General features: G+C 48.2%; 2 protein-coding genes and 1 non-coding gene across 4 annotated transcripts in view; 1 reads left to right on the top strand and 2 right to left on the bottom strand.

The window, feature by feature from the left end:
• CAND2 (cullin associated and neddylation dissociated 2 (putative)) overlaps positions 1 to 11,492 on the top strand; it is a 30,446-nt gene extending 18,954 nt beyond the window's left edge. For both annotated transcript variants that reach the window (XM_057555719.1, XM_057555718.1), the window contains exons 11-15: positions 962 to 1,057; positions 6,349 to 6,518; positions 7,953 to 8,117; positions 9,235 to 9,342; positions 10,438 to 11,492. In XM_057555719.1, coding sequence (XP_057411702.1) covers positions 962 to 1,057; positions 6,349 to 6,518; positions 7,953 to 8,117; positions 9,235 to 9,342; positions 10,438 to 10,665 — 767 coding nt within the window. In that variant the 3' untranslated portion in view covers positions 10,666 to 11,492. The remainder of the gene's footprint in view (positions 1 to 961; positions 1,058 to 6,348; positions 6,519 to 7,952; positions 8,118 to 9,234; positions 9,343 to 10,437) is intronic.
• Positions 11,493 to 12,154: 662 nt separating this feature from the next.
• On the bottom strand, positions 12,155 to 17,017 carry RPL32 (ribosomal protein L32). The gene is made up of 4 exons (XM_007192600.2): positions 16,872 to 17,017; positions 15,468 to 15,568; positions 14,676 to 14,857; positions 12,155 to 12,327 (listed from the first exon to the last, which is right to left on the bottom strand). Exons 2-4 carry the CDS (start codon positions 15,561 to 15,563, stop codon positions 12,198 to 12,200), a joined length of 408 nt encoding a protein of 135 aa, XP_007192662.1. The 5' UTR covers positions 15,564 to 15,568; positions 16,872 to 17,017; the 3' UTR covers positions 12,155 to 12,197.
• Positions 15,645 to 15,784, bottom strand: LOC114239180 (small nucleolar RNA SNORA7). The gene has a single exon (XR_003624378.2). It is a non-coding gene; the product is annotated as a small nucleolar RNA SNORA7 (small nucleolar RNA).
• Positions 17,018 to 17,485: the final 468 nt, after the last annotated feature.

Below are 17,485 nucleotides of genomic sequence, written 5' to 3'. Positions count from 1 at the left end.
CTGGTTTCCATCTCACTTTGTCCTTGGCCTCATTTTTCTTAATTCAATTAATCCTATTCTATGTGTATTATCTTCATCAGCCACCCTGAATCTTCTTAGGACCCAGTCAGGATGGAAAGAGAAAGAGGAAAAAAACTACAAGTCTGAAGTCAGTAACTCACTCACTCATACCCTAGCATCAAATTGTAAACTTTCTGCTAAGTCTTGAACTGAAGTCTTGGATGGAGACAGCCTTAACCCTTTCAGTGCTGTGTGCCGGAGGGGTGGAAGCTGCCGATTAATCTCCTTCACCCTAATGGGAAGTGTACTCCCTTCCCTTTCTGCAGCTTCTCTACTCAGAAAGCAAGCAGAAAAGCAAACTTAAGTGAGTTCAGCCTGCTTGAAGCACAACTGCTCCCTCCTTGGAGAAGCCCACAGAGAGGGCTCAGAAGCAGCCGGTGAATTCTGGACCTGCTGTGTGACCTTAGACGTGAATTTAACCTTTCCGGTCTCGCCTCACGTGTAAAATGGAGATTAAGAAGAATGTTTATTAATTATTGTTACAAATATTATATGATTTATTATTATTATCAACCAATGACTAGGATTAATTAATTAATCCTGAGTATTAATTGAGATAATGTGTCTGAAAAATACAACACAGCCCCAAGGCCTGGGCAGAGAGATCTTTCTTCGAGTTGAGCCCTGTCTTGGGTTCTCGTTCTCCGTTCCTGCCCTTGGCATGGCTGCCTGAGAACTGGCAGTTTTACCCTCTCAGCCGAAGTAGGAAGAATTCAGGGGAGATTCTGGGCTGCCAAGGAAAGTGGTAGCATCAGCTTGCCCAGAGATGGGCGGGGCGTCTCGCGTGGGGAGGGGATGTGGTTCTGTCTCCCACGGAGGCGAGGGGAGCCTCAGCGCCCTCTGGCCTGTGGGTGCCCGGGACCCGCCGCGCCCGCCCCAAGCGCCCCCTCCCGTCCTGCAGGTCGGCCGCACACCCGCTGCTCTGTCATCACAGCAGTCAAGTTCCTCGTCTCGGACCAGCCCCACCCCATCGACCCCATCCTGAAGACCTTCGTTGGTGAGTGCCCCCGCCCCTCTGCCCCCTTTGGTCACCTCCACCCTGTTCTTGGGCTTGGGCTGATTTTTCTTTTTCTTTTCTTTTTTTTTTTTTTTTTTAAATTTTTATTGGAGTATAGTTGATTTACAATGCTGTGTTAGTTTCAGGTGCACAGCAAAGTGAATCAGTTATACGTATACCTATACCCACTCTTTTTTTTAAAGATTCTTTCCTGTATAGGCCATTACAGAGTATTGAGTAGAGTTTCCTGTGCTCTATGGCAGGTTCTTATTAGTTATCTATTTTATATATAGGAGTGGGTATACGTCCATCCCAATCTCCCAATTTATCCCTCCCCACCAGCCCCTTGGTAACCATACGTTTGCTTTCGATATCTGTAAGTCTGTTCCTGTTTTGTAGATAAGTTCATTTGTATTGTTTTGTTTTTTATAAATTTATTTATTTGTTTACTTTTGGCTGCGTCGGGTCTCTGTGGCTGCGCACAGGCTTTCTCTAGTTGCGGCGAGCGGGGGCTACTCTTCTTTGCGGTGCGCGGGCTTCTCATTGTGGTGGCTTCTCTTGTTGTGGAGCACGGGCTCTAAGTGTGTGGGCTTCAGTAGTTGTGGCACGTGGACTCAGTAGTTGTGGCGCCCGGGCTCTAGAGCGCAGGCTCAGTAGTTGGGGCGCATGGGCTTCGTTGCTCCGCGGCACGTGGGACCTTCCTGGACCAGGGCTGGAACCCGTGTCCCCTGCATTGGCAGGCGGATTCTTAACCACCGTGCCACCAGGGAAGCCCATGTATTGTTTTTTAAAATTAGATTCCACGTATGAGCGATATCATATAATATTTGTCTTTCTGTGTCTGACTTACTTCACTCAGTATGACAATCTCTAGGTCCATCCATATTGCTGCAAATGGCATTATTTTGTTCTTTTGTATATATGTACCACATCTTCTTTATCCACTCCTCTGTCTGTGCACATTTAGGTTGCTTCCATGTCCTGGCTGTTGTAAATAGTGCTGCAGTGAACATTGGGGTGCATGTATCTTTACAAATTACGGTTTTCTCTGGGTATATGCCCAGTACTGGGATTGCTGGGTCATATGGTAGTTCTGTTTTTAGCTTTTTAAAGAACCTCCATACTGTTTTCCATAGTGGCTGCACCAATTTACATTCCCACCAACAGTGTGGGAGGGTTCCCTTTTCTCTACACCCTCTCCAGCATTTATTGTTTGTAGATTTTTTGATGATGGCCATTCTGACCATGGTGTGGTGTGATACCTCATTGTAGTTTTGATTTGCGTTTCTCTAATAATTTGTGATTTGAGCATCTTTTCATGTGTTTTTTGGCCATCCGTATGTCTTTGGAGAAATGTCTATTTCGATCTTCCACCCATTTTTTGGTTGGGTTGTTTGTTATTTTGATATTGAGCTGCATGAACTGCTTATATATTTTGGGGATTAATCCCTTGTTGGTTGCTTCATCTGCAGATATTTTCTCCCATTCTGAGGGTTGTCTTTTGTTTATGGTTTCCTTGCTGTGCAAAAGCCTTTAAGTTTAATTAGATTCCATTTGTTTATTTTCGTTTTTATTTTCATTACTCTAGGAGGTGGATCAAAAAAGATCTTGATGTGATTTATGTCATAGAGTGTTCTGCCTATGTTTTCCTCTGAGAGTTTTATAGGCCTTACATTTAGGCCTTTAGTCCATTTTGAGTTTATTTTTGTGTATGGTGTTAGAGAATGTTCTAATTTCATTCTTTTACATGTAGCTGTCCAGTTTTCCCAGCACCACTTATTGAAGAGACTGTCTTTTCTCCATTGTATATTCTTGCCTCCTTTGTCAAAGATAAGGTGACCACAGGTGTGTGGGTTTGAGCTGATTTTTCTTACGTGTTAGCCAAGGGGAGTTGGAGACCTGGGAGGCTGCCTCACCCATGATGGGCAGCGGGGCTCAAATCCCTGCACTGCCCCGGAATCGCTGGGTGGGCCCAGCATGCCCCTTCTCACCTCTGAGCCTCAGTTTCCTCATCTGTAAAACGGGACTGAGAAATCCTTATCTGCGTGTTCTCAGGTTGTTTTGGAGACCCCCCTGTGTGACTGAGGGGAAAGCACTCCATGAACACAGGCTCTTAGAGGTAGAAAACCACAGCCTCTCCCTTGCATTGGCTTTGGCGGGCACCTAGCTGGGTAGAGCTGCACAGGGGCTGGGGAGAGCAGCTCCCCGGCTCATCCCTGGTCTGAGGGGCCTTCTGGCCTGAGGAGCCCAAACAGCCTTGCCTGTGGACCTTCACCTGGACCACACCAGAGTCTGGTCCTCCTCATCCAGGCAGGGCAGCCTGGTGGAGTGTGGAGAGGTTTTAGAGTCCAGCAGCCTTGGTTCAAATCCTGGCTCTGCTGCTTGGACTGTGTGAGCATGGACAGGCCACCTCGTCCTTGGCTATAAAATGGGGGTGCTGATCCCCACCTGCTGGGGCACTGTTGTATGCGACCAAGGGGCCAGCACTCTGGGTTTGTTTGTTTTTTTTTAAAATTTTTGGCCGCACCGTGCAGCATGTGGGATCTTAGTTCCCCGATCAGGGATCGAACCCCTGTCCCCTGCACTGGGAGTGCAGAGTCTTAACCACTGGACCGCCAGGGAAGAGGGGCCAGCACTCTGGATTGGAGAACATGTCCGGAAGCTGCAGCAATATTGTCAGCAGCTACTTCATCCCACGTCCTGGCCCAGCGGGCACACGCTGCCTCCAGCCCTGATTTTCTCCATCTTGCCTGAGCTGCCCATGGCTGGCACCCCCCCAAGGCCTCCATCTGGGTGTTTGGGTTTGTTGTTATATGTTTTTGAGCTCTTGCTGTAGATCAGGTACCATGCTAGGCCTTTTACCTCATCACGGTTCATCTTCAGCCCCCTGTGTAGCCTGAGCACTGGCCCCATTTTACAGATGAGGAAAGTAAGGCTCAGAGAGGAGATTTGAACTCAGGTCTTGCCGGGTCCCCACAGCTGTGTTCTCAGAGAGAGTGAGAACCTAGGAGCCAGCAGGGCACAGCAGAAGGGACCCAGAGCCACCAGCCCTGGGTTTGGATCCTGCTCTGCTGGGAGACTGTGTTCTTCCCAGTGCATCACATCAGGAGGCCCATGATGGCAGTTTGTCCCATGACAGGTGATGGTAACTCTGATTGACTGGTTAGGATGGAGACTTCTAGGTTTCTCCACTTTTTTTTTTTTTTTTTAAAGGAATTCCTTTATTTTTATTATTTATTTATTTATTTATTTATTTTTGGCTGTGTTGGGTCTTCGTTTCTGTGCAAGGGCTTTCTCTAGTTGCGGCAAGCGGGGGCCACTCTTCACCGCAGTGCGCGGGCCTCTCACTATCGCGGCCTCTCTTGTTGCGGAGCACAAGCTCCAGATGCACAGGCTCAGTAGTTGTGGCTCACGGGCCCAGTTGCTCCTTGGCATGTGGGATCTTCCCAGACCAGGGCTCGAACCCGTGTCCCCTGCATTAGCAGGCAGATTCTCAACCACTGCGCCACTAGGTTTCTCCACTTTAAAGTTACTTTTCCCTTTGGAATGAATAAGTTTTTTTTTTTAATTTATTTATTCTATTTATTTATTATTTTTGGCTGCGTTGGGTCTTCGTTGCGTTGCATGGGCTTCTCACTGCAGTGCCTTCTCTTGTTGCGGAGCATGGGCTCTAGGCACACGGGCTTCAGTAGTTGTGGCACGCTGGCTCAGTAGTTGTGGAGCCCAGGCTTGGTTGCTCCGCTGCATGTGGGATCTTCGCGGACCACGGCTCGAACCCGTGTCCCCTGCATTGGCAGGCAGATTCTTAACCACTGCGCCACCAGGGAAGCCCATGAATAAGCATTTTTAAGCCTATTGAAATATCTTCTTCCTCATCAAATTTTTGCCCACTACATTTTGCATCCATTGTGGTTTCTTGCCTGAATAAATGATTACTGACAGTTGCTAAATGACAACTTTCTAATTCCAGCATTCCTCCCATATTTATTAGTTTGCATTTTGTTCTCAGAAATAACTTTTCTTTTTCCCCCATTTATTTATTCACTGATTTGTTCATGTCATTATAGACTCAGGGATTTGTATTTCACTCAATGGGTTATAGTCTATAACTGTCTTACTTATTTTGATTCCCAAGATTGTCTCACATTCAGCCAGTGGGAGCCCTTCAAGCTGGTTCTTATGTTCTGTTGATATGTTTCCATCATTCTTTGAGCATCTCCTTCCCTTTTGGCACGATAAGGTGCTCCCGACCCATCTTGAACCTTTCCTGCCCCAGCCCTGGAATCAACCATTTCTCCAAGGAGCCTGATTCCTTTTAGTGGAGAATAGTATTCAGAATCCAAGATCTGAGCAATAGGTGTGCTCACTGCTACTGGGATGCCATTACTTCTAGGCCCTCTCAGCAGACAGAATCAGGAAATCTAAGTACGTATGACCGTATGTACATAGTCAGACACACATGTATATTCCAGTCCAGCACCACAGGGTTCATGCTAGTCTTCTCCCTTTCCATATACCCTTCTGTTACAGGAGAAACCCAGCTCCTGAGATATTTATTCACTTAATCCTGGAATACACAGAAGGTAGTCATGAGAATTGCTAACCCTTATCTGTGAAAAATCAGTATTCGTTTATAATTCTTTTGTCTTTAGCCTGAGGGCATCTTGTCACAATGCTTTGGAAGTTACTTAGGTGAGTTGTTTTCTCCTTCATAACCTGGGTGTTTATATTAATCATTTGAAATACAGTTTTTTTTTTTTTAGGGATCTCTCCCATTCTTGATTTTATTTATTTTTTGGATATATAAAACATTAACATAGTTATTAAACAGTCTAACCTATACTGAAAGAAATGCTGTGTGATTTTGTGTAAGTCTCTTCACCTCTCTGATCTTCAGCATTCTCATCTGAAATAAAATCAAGTTAACATTTATAGAGTCCTCACTTGGTGCTCTGCTGTGTGCTTTGTAGACATCACCACATTTTTAATCCTAAAACCAGTCCTACAGTGTAGGTACTGCTGTTACACCCATTTTATAGTTGAGGACACTGAGGCTGTCCAAGGTGCCACAGTTAGGATGTGGTCAAGCCTGGATCTGAACCCAGGCCAGACTCAAGTCCACATTCTTATCTGGACTTTGAAGGTTTGTTGTGCAGAGTAGATGCTCAGAACACGTTTGTCCCCATCCAGCCAGGTCGGCACGGCTCCTGTTAACCAGATGAGCACGGTGGGGTGGGGTGGTCTGTGTTTGGCTGTGCTGCCCCTCACACCACCTCTGGTCTTTCTGCCAGGAGAGTTCATGGAGAGCCTGCAGGACCCAGACCTGAATGTGCGCCGGGCCACCCTGGCTTTCTTCAACTCCGCCGTGCACAACAAGCCCTCGCTGGTCCGCGACCTGCTGGACGACATCCTGCCCCTCCTCTACCAGGAGACGAAGATCCGCCGGGACCTCATCCGAGAGGTGAAGCCGTGGGAGGACAGAGACGGGGAGCCCTTGGGCCTGACTGCTGCGGCTGGGGCGAGGGTTAGGGTCAAGCTCATCAGAGCAGGTCCGGCCCACAGGGTTAAGTTTGCCCCTCCACTTCCCAGCTGTGTGACCCTGGCCGGGGCAACCCGATCCTCTCTGAGCCTCAGTTTCTCCCCACGGGCAAAGGGAGAGAAATAACCGTGTCCACATTATAGGGTTGTTGAGAAGATTTTTAATGAGTTAAATCCTGCAAGTGCTCAGATCTGCTCCTGGCACACAGTCGGTGCTCAGTAAATGTCAGCCACTCTCGTTATCGCTCGACATTCAGCAGGTGTTCGTGGAGCACCAGCCCTGCGTCCAGGCGCCAGGACCAGACGCGAGGCAGGCACCAGGGAGCTCATGGCCTCCTGAAGGAGAGAGAGGGATACCCTCTCTGCTGATTATTTAAGTTACTTAGAGCACTTGGTGAAGTTAGGATTTAAGAGGCAGAGATTAAAAGTGATGTAACAGCCAAGTCATTGCGCGATATAATGAGAAGGGCTGAACCACCTGGCGTCGCTGAGGAGGATGGGACTGATCAGAGGGGTTAGGAAAGTCTTCCAAAAGGAGGGGACATTTGAGCTGGGCTTTGAGGGGTAAGAAGGAGTTTACCATTAAGAGCAGAGCCTTGGGCTTCCCTGGTGGCACAGTGGTTGAGAGTCTGCCTGCCGATGCAGGGGACACGGGTTCGAGCCCTGGTCTGGGAAGATCCCACATGCCGCGGAGCAGCTAAGCCCGTGAGCCACAACTACTGAGCCTGCGCGTCTGGAGCCTGTGCTCCGCAACAAGAGAGGCCACGACAGTGAGAGGCCCGCGCACCGCGATGAAGAGTGGCCCCCGCTCGCCACAACTGGAGAAAGCCCTCACACAGAAACAAAGAACCAACACAGCCAAAAATAAATAAATTAATAAATAAATTAAAAAAAAAAAAAAAAGAGCAGAGCCTTGTGGTTATAACTTCAGAGAGACCTGGGTTTGTAATTCTGGTTGAGCCATTTACTAGCTTGGGCTAGTGTCCTTGGGCAAGTTAGTTAACCTTTCTGAGCCTTAGTTTCCTTATATATTAAATGGAGTTAATAGTAACACTGTCTTCCTGGGACTGTTGTGATGAATGAGTAGAACGTCATCTGTCAAGCACTCGGCACAGTGCCTGGCACATTCTAACTGCTCAGTAGATTCTAATACTTGTAATTATAATTATTGTTACTATTATTATCAAAAGGCATCATGGGCTGAGCAAAGGCAGGGAGACTTAAGAGTCTAAGGCATGATTTGGGGATGGGACGCAGTACTGAACAACAGAGGGAGGGGTGCAGCAGGAACCTGGGAAGGTGTCCTTATGCCCTGGGGTCACAGCCCCCAGCCCGCTCTCATCCCTCCCTCCTGCAGGTGGAGATGGGGCCCTTTAAGCACACGGTGGACGATGGGCTGGATGTGCGGAAGGCGGCCTTCGAGTGCATGTACTCGCTGCTCGAGAGCTGCCTGGACCAGCTGGACATCTGCGAGTTCCTGAACCACGTGGAGGACGGCCTGAAGGACCACTACGATATCCGGGTAGGGCGAGCCCCCTCTCGGACCCAGGCCCACCCCGCAGCGAGAGGCCAGCCAGGCGCCACAGGGCCCACTTCTTGTTTGTCCCCCACCCCTGCCCCAGGCGCCCCCGTGAAAACAGCTGCTTTGTTCTTTAACAATAAGAAAAAGAACCCACGTCTCACACCTTTGGTGGGAGTCTACACTGGGCAAGCTCTTGGGAGGATGGGTTGACCAGAACTAGAAAAATGTAGAATTTAGAAACATTTTATTTTTTTATTTTTATTTTTTTTTGAATTTATTTTAACATCTTTATTGGAGTATAATTGCTTTACAATGGTGTGTTAGTTTCTGCTTTATAACAAAGTGAATCAGCTATACAAATACATATATCCCCATACTACCTTAGAAACATTTTAAAATTTAGAATTCTTAGACACTCCATGAACTGACTTCATGGACTGACTCCTAAAACTACATTCAGAGTTTTATGTGAGAGATGGTTCTCCACAGCTTTCTGGGAGTTGGGAAAGGCTGGCAGCTACCCAAATGTCCACTCATGGGGAGCTGGCTCAGTAAAACAGGTACCTCCAGCCATGGATGGGATCCTGGCAGCATTACAAAGACAGAGAGGGATCTCTGTGCTGGCATGGAAGGTGGCCAAGACCCACTGTTAGGTGATAAGTGAGTTGTAGAAGTTTGGGCCATTTTTTTATTACCTGTGAGGGAGACAGGTTTTACTTTCTATCCTTCTTGTAGCTTTTTAAAATACAATGAACATGAATCATTTTTGTAACGAAAAACCAGTGTAAAATAATCAAAAGGAATTATGCTTGTCTTAAAGGGTTTAGACGATATAAAAGTGAATAGAGAAGTGAGTAGTAATCACCCAAAAGTTCCACTCCACCTAGAGAGAACCACTGTTGTAAATCTCAGTGTTTCCTGGGAAGACGCACAAAAACATTCCTTAATTTCATCAAGCAATATTTGGTGAGTGCCAGTACACACGGGTCAGTGTGGCAGGCGGGCAGGCTGGTTGCTAGAGCTTGGGCTTGAGCTCCAGACCTCTGCTCTTCCCCAGGGCCTGCTCCTTTCCGTCCTGGGCCATTTCACCAAGAACTGTCTCCTTCCTCCTGGGCAGATGCTGACCTTCATCATGCTCGCCCGACTGGCTACCCTGTGTCCTGTGCCTGTCCTGCAGAGGGTGGACCGGCTCATCGAGCCCCTCAGGGCCACCTGTACCGCTAAGGTAAGCCCCCTGCCCAGCCCTGGGCGCACCTGCCGGGTTCTCTGCAGATCGTTCATGGTTACTGTTTGCTGAGAATCTCCTGCGGTACAGGTGGTGTATGAAGTGCTTTATTCGATCATTATCACTGCCCTACAGAGTACTTCTTATTCTTACCATTATACACACAGGGAAACAAAGGTTCAGAGAGGTTAAGTTACTGACTGAGGCTACACAGTTAGTAAATTGCAGAGCTGGGATTCAGACCTAGCTCTGTCTTTCTTTCACTCATTAAACACTTCCTGAGTGTTGGGCCTTGTGCAAGGTACTAGGGATGCAACATTGAACATGGTGGACTCCCTCCTCTCACATCCTAATTGGGAAACTGAGTCAGACCCTTAGAAAGATAGAAGTCACTGACTGGTTGATTGGTATAGGGCAGTTAGCCTGGAGTGCCTCAAGGTCTGGGGAGGATCTGGGGCAGGAGGCTCACGGAAAGCTGTCAGGTTGAGCAGAGAGCCTATCACACCCAGTAAATGCCTGCTGAATGCAAGAACTAATTTGGGTTTTGGAAGAGTAGGAATTAACCAAAAAGAAAGCAGAGTATTTTAGATTGGAGCTTAAAGAGGGGTCACAGCTCTTAGGGGGCAGAGCCATTTGAACCCAGGACTGTCCAGCCCCAATGCCAAGCTTTTCACCTCTACCTGAGCCTCTTCGGGGAAGAGCCTGAGTGTTGTCTGGGCTGCGTGTCCTGAGAGCAGAGCGGAAGGAATCTGGACTTTATTCCATAAGCAGTGGGGAAATTCCTGAGATTCTGTGAATAAGCGGGAGAGGTAGGGGATAAAGCAGTGGAAAGCAGGCGAGGCAGCTTTGGCAGTCTGCTCCCCAGCTTGTCTGCAGAATGGGTGGCAGAGGCAAGGACTTGACCGTGGGTAAGAGGCCAGCTAGAAGGCTGTCACAGAAACCCATTCATGAAGTCCAGTGGTGCCAGGAGCCTGCTTTACGCGCAGTAAATAAAGATAGGAGATGGCGCATGAGCTGGGGAGGATGACGTGACCAGGGAAACGCAAGGCCACGTTCAGTAAAGGATGGCTCGTTGTTCATTGCTTCCCACCTTAGGTCAAAGCTGGTTCTGTGAAACAGGAGTTTGAGAAGCAAGATGAACTGAAGCGCTCCGCCATGAGGGCAGTGGCCGCCCTGCTGACCATCCCGGAAGTGGGGAAGAGCCCCATCATGGCTGACTTCTTGTCCCAAGTTCGATCCAACCCCGAGCTGGCTGCCCTCTTTGAAAGCATCCAGAAGGATTCTGCTTCAGCCCCCAGCACAGACTCCATGGAGCTCAGCTAGGGCTCCCCCACCCCCAGGGGACCCCAACTCACAAGGAGGCCCACTGAAGCCAGAGCCTCACCCTCCCAGCACCACAGGCCTCTGACTTTTGCCCCTTACCCATCTCACTGGGGCCCTCCCTCTCCTGGTCGGGCACCTTCTCCAGGGACCCCAGTCCGAGCTGCAAGGCTGCCAACAGTTGGGCCCTTTAACTCAGGACAGTTATTCAAAGCGGGTGTGGTAGTTCTTCCAAATCTTCCACGGAAGATCGATGTGACTTAACACAGGTCAGCCTGGCTCCTTCAAACTGGGGGTCCCAGCCTCACCAAGTACTTAGTATTTAGAAATACGTGTGGTCACAGCTGCACAAAGCTCAGGAGGCAGCTGGATGGCCTTCCTCCCTGCTGTCCCAGGTGTGTCACTCACACTACTCCCACGCTTTCACCTGATCTGATGTGCCGGAAGGGAGTCAGTGCTTCGGCGGGGCATCGTAAACACTCGGGTGCCTCCCTGAGCTGTTCACACTTCAGAATCCAAAATGCTTTATTTCTCATTGGCAGTGATAAATCAGAAATGTGTATGATTTGTGCAGAGGCAGGTGAGTGGGGTAGGTAACTGGATGTAAAGTTTTTTTCTAATCCCAAAACTCTTTATGTAGCAAAGAGAGACAGGAAAGCACAAATGAAAAAGTACAAACCACCTTTCATGTCCCCCCATCGAGGTGTAACCGGGTGGTTTGTGAACACGTCCTTTCTAGTTTTTAGTATCAAGGACACAGAAACATTAAGCAACAGGCCAAAGAATTTTCTGCTATCCCAGGTTAATAAAGGACAGATCCTAAACTGTTACCGTTTTCTCCGCACAATTCCTCTACTCGGTAGTCAGAAGACTATCGGGATGCTTCCCACGTCAATTCAAACAAGTCACACAACGACCAACAATTTACTCAAAACGTTTCAGACTGAGTTTTGAACAGGAGCCAATCTGTAAGACATTTATCTACTGAACTAAGGGCCTTAAATCCAATCTTGTGCTATAGCGTGCCACATGCCCTGTTCCATGTGACCTGTGCTGCCACTTAATACCATGTCTTGGAAAAATGGCCTCTTAGCCTCATGAAACAGCTGAATTCTAGGTACTGCTGACTAAGGTCTAGGACTGTAGTTGAAAAGGAAACTTGATTGTCCTCAATCTTCACAAGAACCACACAGGGTGATTCCTAACTTTATAAAGTGAGGCTAAAAATGACTACTTATTCCAAGATGCGAGGTCCTTCAACCAGGGGTCTCAGAACCTACCGTGGTCTGAGGGCCACATCTTCCCGGGCCCACCTGGAGCTGACCAAGGCTGCTCTGGGCACCTGAGGCCTGGGCCCCATGAAGGAGGGATCACGTATCCTTTACAAACGCCTTCCAAACAGAAGGTTCCACAGAGCACGAACAGGCAAAAGAGCAATCTCTGTGACAAGCTGTCAAACTGAAGAGTAAAACCAAGGGGGAAATGCCAGATGGCCGTTTTACGGTTTTATTAAACAAAACGTGCACATGAGCTGTCTATTCATTTTCTTCGCTGCGCAGCCTGGCGTTGGGATTGGTGACTCTGATGGCCAGCTGGGCTGCTCTCTCCACAATGGCTTTGCGGTTCTTGGAGGAGACGTTGTGCGCAATCTCAGCACAGTAAGACCTGGAAGAGAATTGGTATGTGAGTAAGGAGGCCATCGCGGAAAACACACTTGGTGTTCCACTGGGAAGGCAATAGCCCTGGTCACTTTGCTTCCAGAGCTACAGCACTGAAGAGAGGGGGCGCTGCTAACTCCCCTAATTCCATGGCACTAGTAACACGGCTCTGACGTGTTCCCTGGTAGTGATCCCTCTCGTTTAACCCTCCCAGCGGCCTTGTAATCCAGGTAGCGCCTCCATTTTACAGACGAGGAAACCCAGGCCCACAAAGTGGAGGTGAATTCCCAAGTCACACATAGGCCAGGATGGCTCAGCCCCAGGCTCCAGGTTCAAAGGTTCTCCCTCAGTCCTTTGAACCAACCTGCCCCTCTCAAGGCAGTCTCAGGGAGCTTGGACTTGCCCGTGAAAAGTTTAGGTACTTTCTGCAAAGCAACCAACAGCAAAACCCAACAGCCTGATTAAGCCAAGGGCTCCCCAGCCCAGACCATAAACATTTTACCTGTTTGCTGCAGACAAATTCAACTTGAAAAGTAACGGTGCCTAAACTCACCCAGTGAATGACAACACCTAGCATTTCCTGAGCTGGTGCCCGGTACCGTTCTATTCATTCCTGCACAGCCACACCACACCCCGGTTTGACTACAAATTGGCCTAATGAGCACATTTCAGTAAGGAGGTGATTTATGAAGCCATCAACAGTGGATTAAGAAGACACTCTACCCCAGGAGGAATTTCAGCAGAGAGAGGAGTAAGACTCTAGGGAGTGAGTAAATAAGGCAGTGGGCACAGTTCTTTTTAAGAACTCTGCAGGAAAACAGCTTCACAGCAAGAGACAAACCAATCCAGACAGAGAACTTCCTTGTTTTATGTAAAGAAGTCCACTCAAGTCCAGTATCTTAAAACATTTCCCTAATCTTTATTTCCAAGGAGACTTAAATTGCATCACACTTTTTTCATTTTTCAAAAACTCCCCCAAGTCCTCATCCATGTGTATTTAATAATCACAATCACACTGCACATACTTCAAATACTTTCCCCTCTGCTTGGGCATTTTCCATACATGACAACCGTTTTTAACGTACACACAGCATTCCAGCCGGCGCTTGTAACCCCACCATTCACCAATTATACGTAGTGCAGTTACTGCTGCAATGATCAGCTTACAGTTTCCCTACTTTTCAATTATTTCAGGATAAATGCCCAGAAATGGAACTTGTGAATTAAATTAGATCCAGAGTATTTCTGTGCCTCTTGATACAAACTGCCAAGCTGCTATTTAAAAAAGACTTATCTTTATGGCAACCAGCTACATTTGCACAGCAATCATCTTTGCTACACAAAAGATATTAAACTGCATCTTTCTGTCACAATTCTCCATCAACCTGCTTACTGCAGTTTGGGCATCCAAAATTAATTCCTATGCTCATCCTTTCTAAAGAGTATCTGCAGCATTTCAATGCCTGGCTAGATTTCTGACCTAGAGAAACTCAACCAAAAGTGAGAATAACGGTCGTTTATTACTTGCGTCTACAATTACTACAGGTAAAAGATCTTTGTAAACATACGTATACACAGATGTTACTGGTCACTCTCTCCATGTCCTTTCTAACTCACCAAGAAAATGCAGGTTTTTTAGCTCCTGTTTAACAGGAAGGGAAGAAAAACAAACTGTCCTCTGCTTAACCAAAAATTGCCATTCCCCCCAATCCAGATTAAAATTGTGTCTAAATCACTACCCATGAGAAATCTTTTCTCATCCCACTGCCCTAGTTTGGCCCTAAGCAGACCAAAAGTCTCTTACACACAGAGCTCGCCAACTGTCTAAATTTCTCAAAACACTAAAATAATGCTGCGAACCCCCATGCCCTTCTTGCACTCCTACAACTCTGTGTAAACTGTCCTCTCTGCCTGCAGCCTTCCCATTTCTCCACTTCAGATCAAAGCCCAAAACGAGGCAGCAATTCCTCTACTCCTGTAGCCTTCTGAAGATACCTGTGGCCACAGTGTAAAGTGTCCCTTAGGTCTGAGGCTACATTTCATCCCGCCCCCCCACCCCCCGCATAAGTAATGTTCTGAAAATGACTGCCAGAGGCTACAACAGGAGCCGCGCTGTCGAGCTCAAGCAAAGCCACTTACTCTCTTCCGGTCCTGGGTCTCTACACTTTTCAGGACAGCCCCCAACCCCCATCTCTCCAGCAAAGGAAACACTCTGAAGTCCCCAACAAGCATCACCCAAGCTCCTGAGGACACACCACTCCTCCAAATGCATTCCAGAAGGTCTAGAGTCCCTGCCCAAACTGCTCACACACGCAGGCTTCTGACACCTGAACCGAGAGGTGGGACCCAGCTCACTTGTTGCACATCAGCAGCACTTCAAGCTCCTTGACGTTGTGGACCAGGAACTTCCGGAAGCCGCTGGGCAGCATGTGCTTTGTTTTCTTGTTGCTCCCGTAACCGATGTTGGGCATCAAGATCTGGCCCTTGAATCTCCTGCGCACCCTGTTGTCAATGCCTCTGGGTTTCCGCCAGTTCCGCTGAAAGAAAACACATGGTTAATGTCTGTGAAGACACCAACTCTTCCCTTCGGAGAAAAAAGGGACCAGATGAAAAGGAAACGTGCCGAACAGTAGTTGTCTTCAGGGAACAGGATTTCACTACATTTTTTCTGGTGGAAAAAAATAGGAGCTCCTGCATCTGACCAGCAGGAATACAGATCCAAATTCACAGTCCTTCCAAGCAAAGGAAAAGCAGACTACATACCCATGGGATGTGAGGAGACCATGTATAAAGTAAAATGAAAAGCATGGCTTTTAACATCGCACTCAACACCTAAGTTTTCTCATCTATGAAATAAGCGTAATCTCTCTCTCATATTGTCATAAGGCCACCTGAAATATAACAAATATAAGCCTCTAGACACCTCAAAACAGGCAAGTGTCCCTTGCCATTAAAATTTCAATTTACACATCAAGAGACTGAGTTCCAATAAGGCAGGGACACCTGGGATTCTAGAGAACTCTACCACCAGCCACAGACCAGTTCACCTACCAAAGGTCATCTGAGTTGGGGATGTGAGAAACCCAACAGCCTGTTTAGGAACCCCTTTCTTCACCCCAACACACACTTCCGTCCTGGGCCACATACCTTAATTTTGACATATCGGTCTGACTGGTGCCGGATGAACTTCTTGGTCCTCTTTTTGACGATCTTAGGCTTCACGAGGGGTCTGAGGGCAGCCATGATGCCTTCAAGAAAGAGGCAAGAGACCATGTCAAAGATGAGTCTTGGAAGGAGGCTTTGCCACCCTGCCTGGGGCTTGAACTCTGTTGCAGAGTATCTTCCAATCACCAGCTACTGAGCAAACTGGGAATGGAATGGGTACCTCTGCCAGGCTTGCTTTCCCTCCCAACTCCGAAGCTGGCAGAATACTAGCCATTCTCCAGACGCGATCCTAGGAGGTCAGGGGTCACCTTGCCCAGTCAAAGCCAAGAAAGAATGCCGACAGCTGACCGAAAACAAATTAACCACAAAGGGAAATTTTGCAAAGGGGCAGCAAATCCCATTCTACAAAGTGTCCCAGCCCTGAGATGGCCCAACTGCAGGCTTTGGGCAATCTTCATGAACCTGAATCTCAGTTTTCTCACCTTTTAAATGGAGATATTGCACACTGAACACCTGCAGTGCCCGGACCACAAGAGATGTGCAGTAAAGAGAAATCTGTAATTCCCCTAGGGTGCTGCTGCTCTATGACACCCTCGAAAAATACACAAAACCGTCATGTGCTTCTAAAAGGCCTCTAAGCCTTGGAACGTTCAGTTCCACCTGAGCATCATCCGAATACCAGCTTTAAAAAGTTACGTTCCTCAAGGTGGCCTTCCCAGCTACCTTATCTTTTCTACTGCAGCACCCTTTTTGTTCTCTTCACAGCCACCAATTTCTTTGTTGAGCACACAGCAGTTACTCAATGAATGTGTCCAATAAATGAACTTCCCCCGACCCCCAATGATTTCCTCGAAGACCAGGATGCGGTCTCACATTCCCAAATATCCTGACCCGCTACCAGAATTTCGGTTAATTGAATTATTCGACTCGCAGCTCGATTTTTTTGGCAGTCCCGCCACAGAGGCAACCCCAGGGCCAGAAACTGGAAAAGAGGGAGCGTGGAGCAGCGGACATATAAGAATACACGTGGGCAGACATCGCTGAGCGAGGTGTCCCAGGGCCGTAAGGCCGGAACCCCCTCAGTCGCGCCCCAGCCCCCAGGAGCCCCCTTAGTCTAGCCCCAACCGGCGCCCTGCGCCCCCAGGACTCCAACAAGCTGTCGGCAGCTCTGACCCCAGGCGGCCTCCGTAGGAGAGCAAGAGGCCCTGAGAAGCGAAGCTCCATCACCCTCCGGGCCGCTTCGCTCTGTTCCTGTACGTGGTCCAGCCAACCGACAAGGGCCATGCCCACCCAGACGAGTGCTCGGAAGGACGGGCCTCCTCGGCAGGGGGCAATGGGGCCAGATGGAGACCGCAGAGACGAGGATGGCCAACGATTAACACTCACCGAATAGGAGATGGCCGCCACCTCCGTAGGCAGCGCCGAGGAAGAGAGGGGAATGTAGCGCGCGAGGCTGATGGGACTTCACCTTTGGGTCCTGGCAGGGAAAAGGAGAGCACTTCCGGCTTCTGGTCCTTCAAAGATACTATAGACACGTCAGATAAATAACAGTGAAAAAATTCGAGAATACCTGTGTTTTCCTAGATGTTAATATCTAGGAGTAGCGCTAAAAATTTTCATGCCTGCCGTTGGGACTACGTAAAAATTTGGAATTTTGTTTTGAGCTTCTAAGACCTGGTGAGGAGCCATCCACTTCCGCCAGGAATTGAAGCCGCCCCTCCGGAGGATAATCCAGCTTTTAGATTACTGCCGCCCGCGTTTCTTCTTCCGAAGTGCTCCTCTTAGTGGCCAGGAGGGAACAAAACAGCGACATTTTAATAATTCTCTCACGTGAATTTATAAATAGCAATGAGACTGTAACAGCTCTCGTTCAGTGGGCCTCGCACATTTCCATGAGGTAGTTCTATTAGTTTCCCCATTTTACATATGTAGAGAGTGAAGTATGGAGATTTGACGCCAAAAAACAAAAAAACAAAAACACCACACTTCTAACCATTAGG

This window comes from Balaenoptera acutorostrata, chromosome 10 (genome assembly GCF_949987535.1).
Source record: "Balaenoptera acutorostrata chromosome 10, mBalAcu1.1, whole genome shotgun sequence".
Lineage (NCBI taxonomy): Eukaryota > Metazoa > Chordata > Mammalia > Artiodactyla > Balaenopteridae > Balaenoptera > Balaenoptera acutorostrata.
This window is presented reverse-complemented; position numbering and strand designations above follow the sequence as displayed.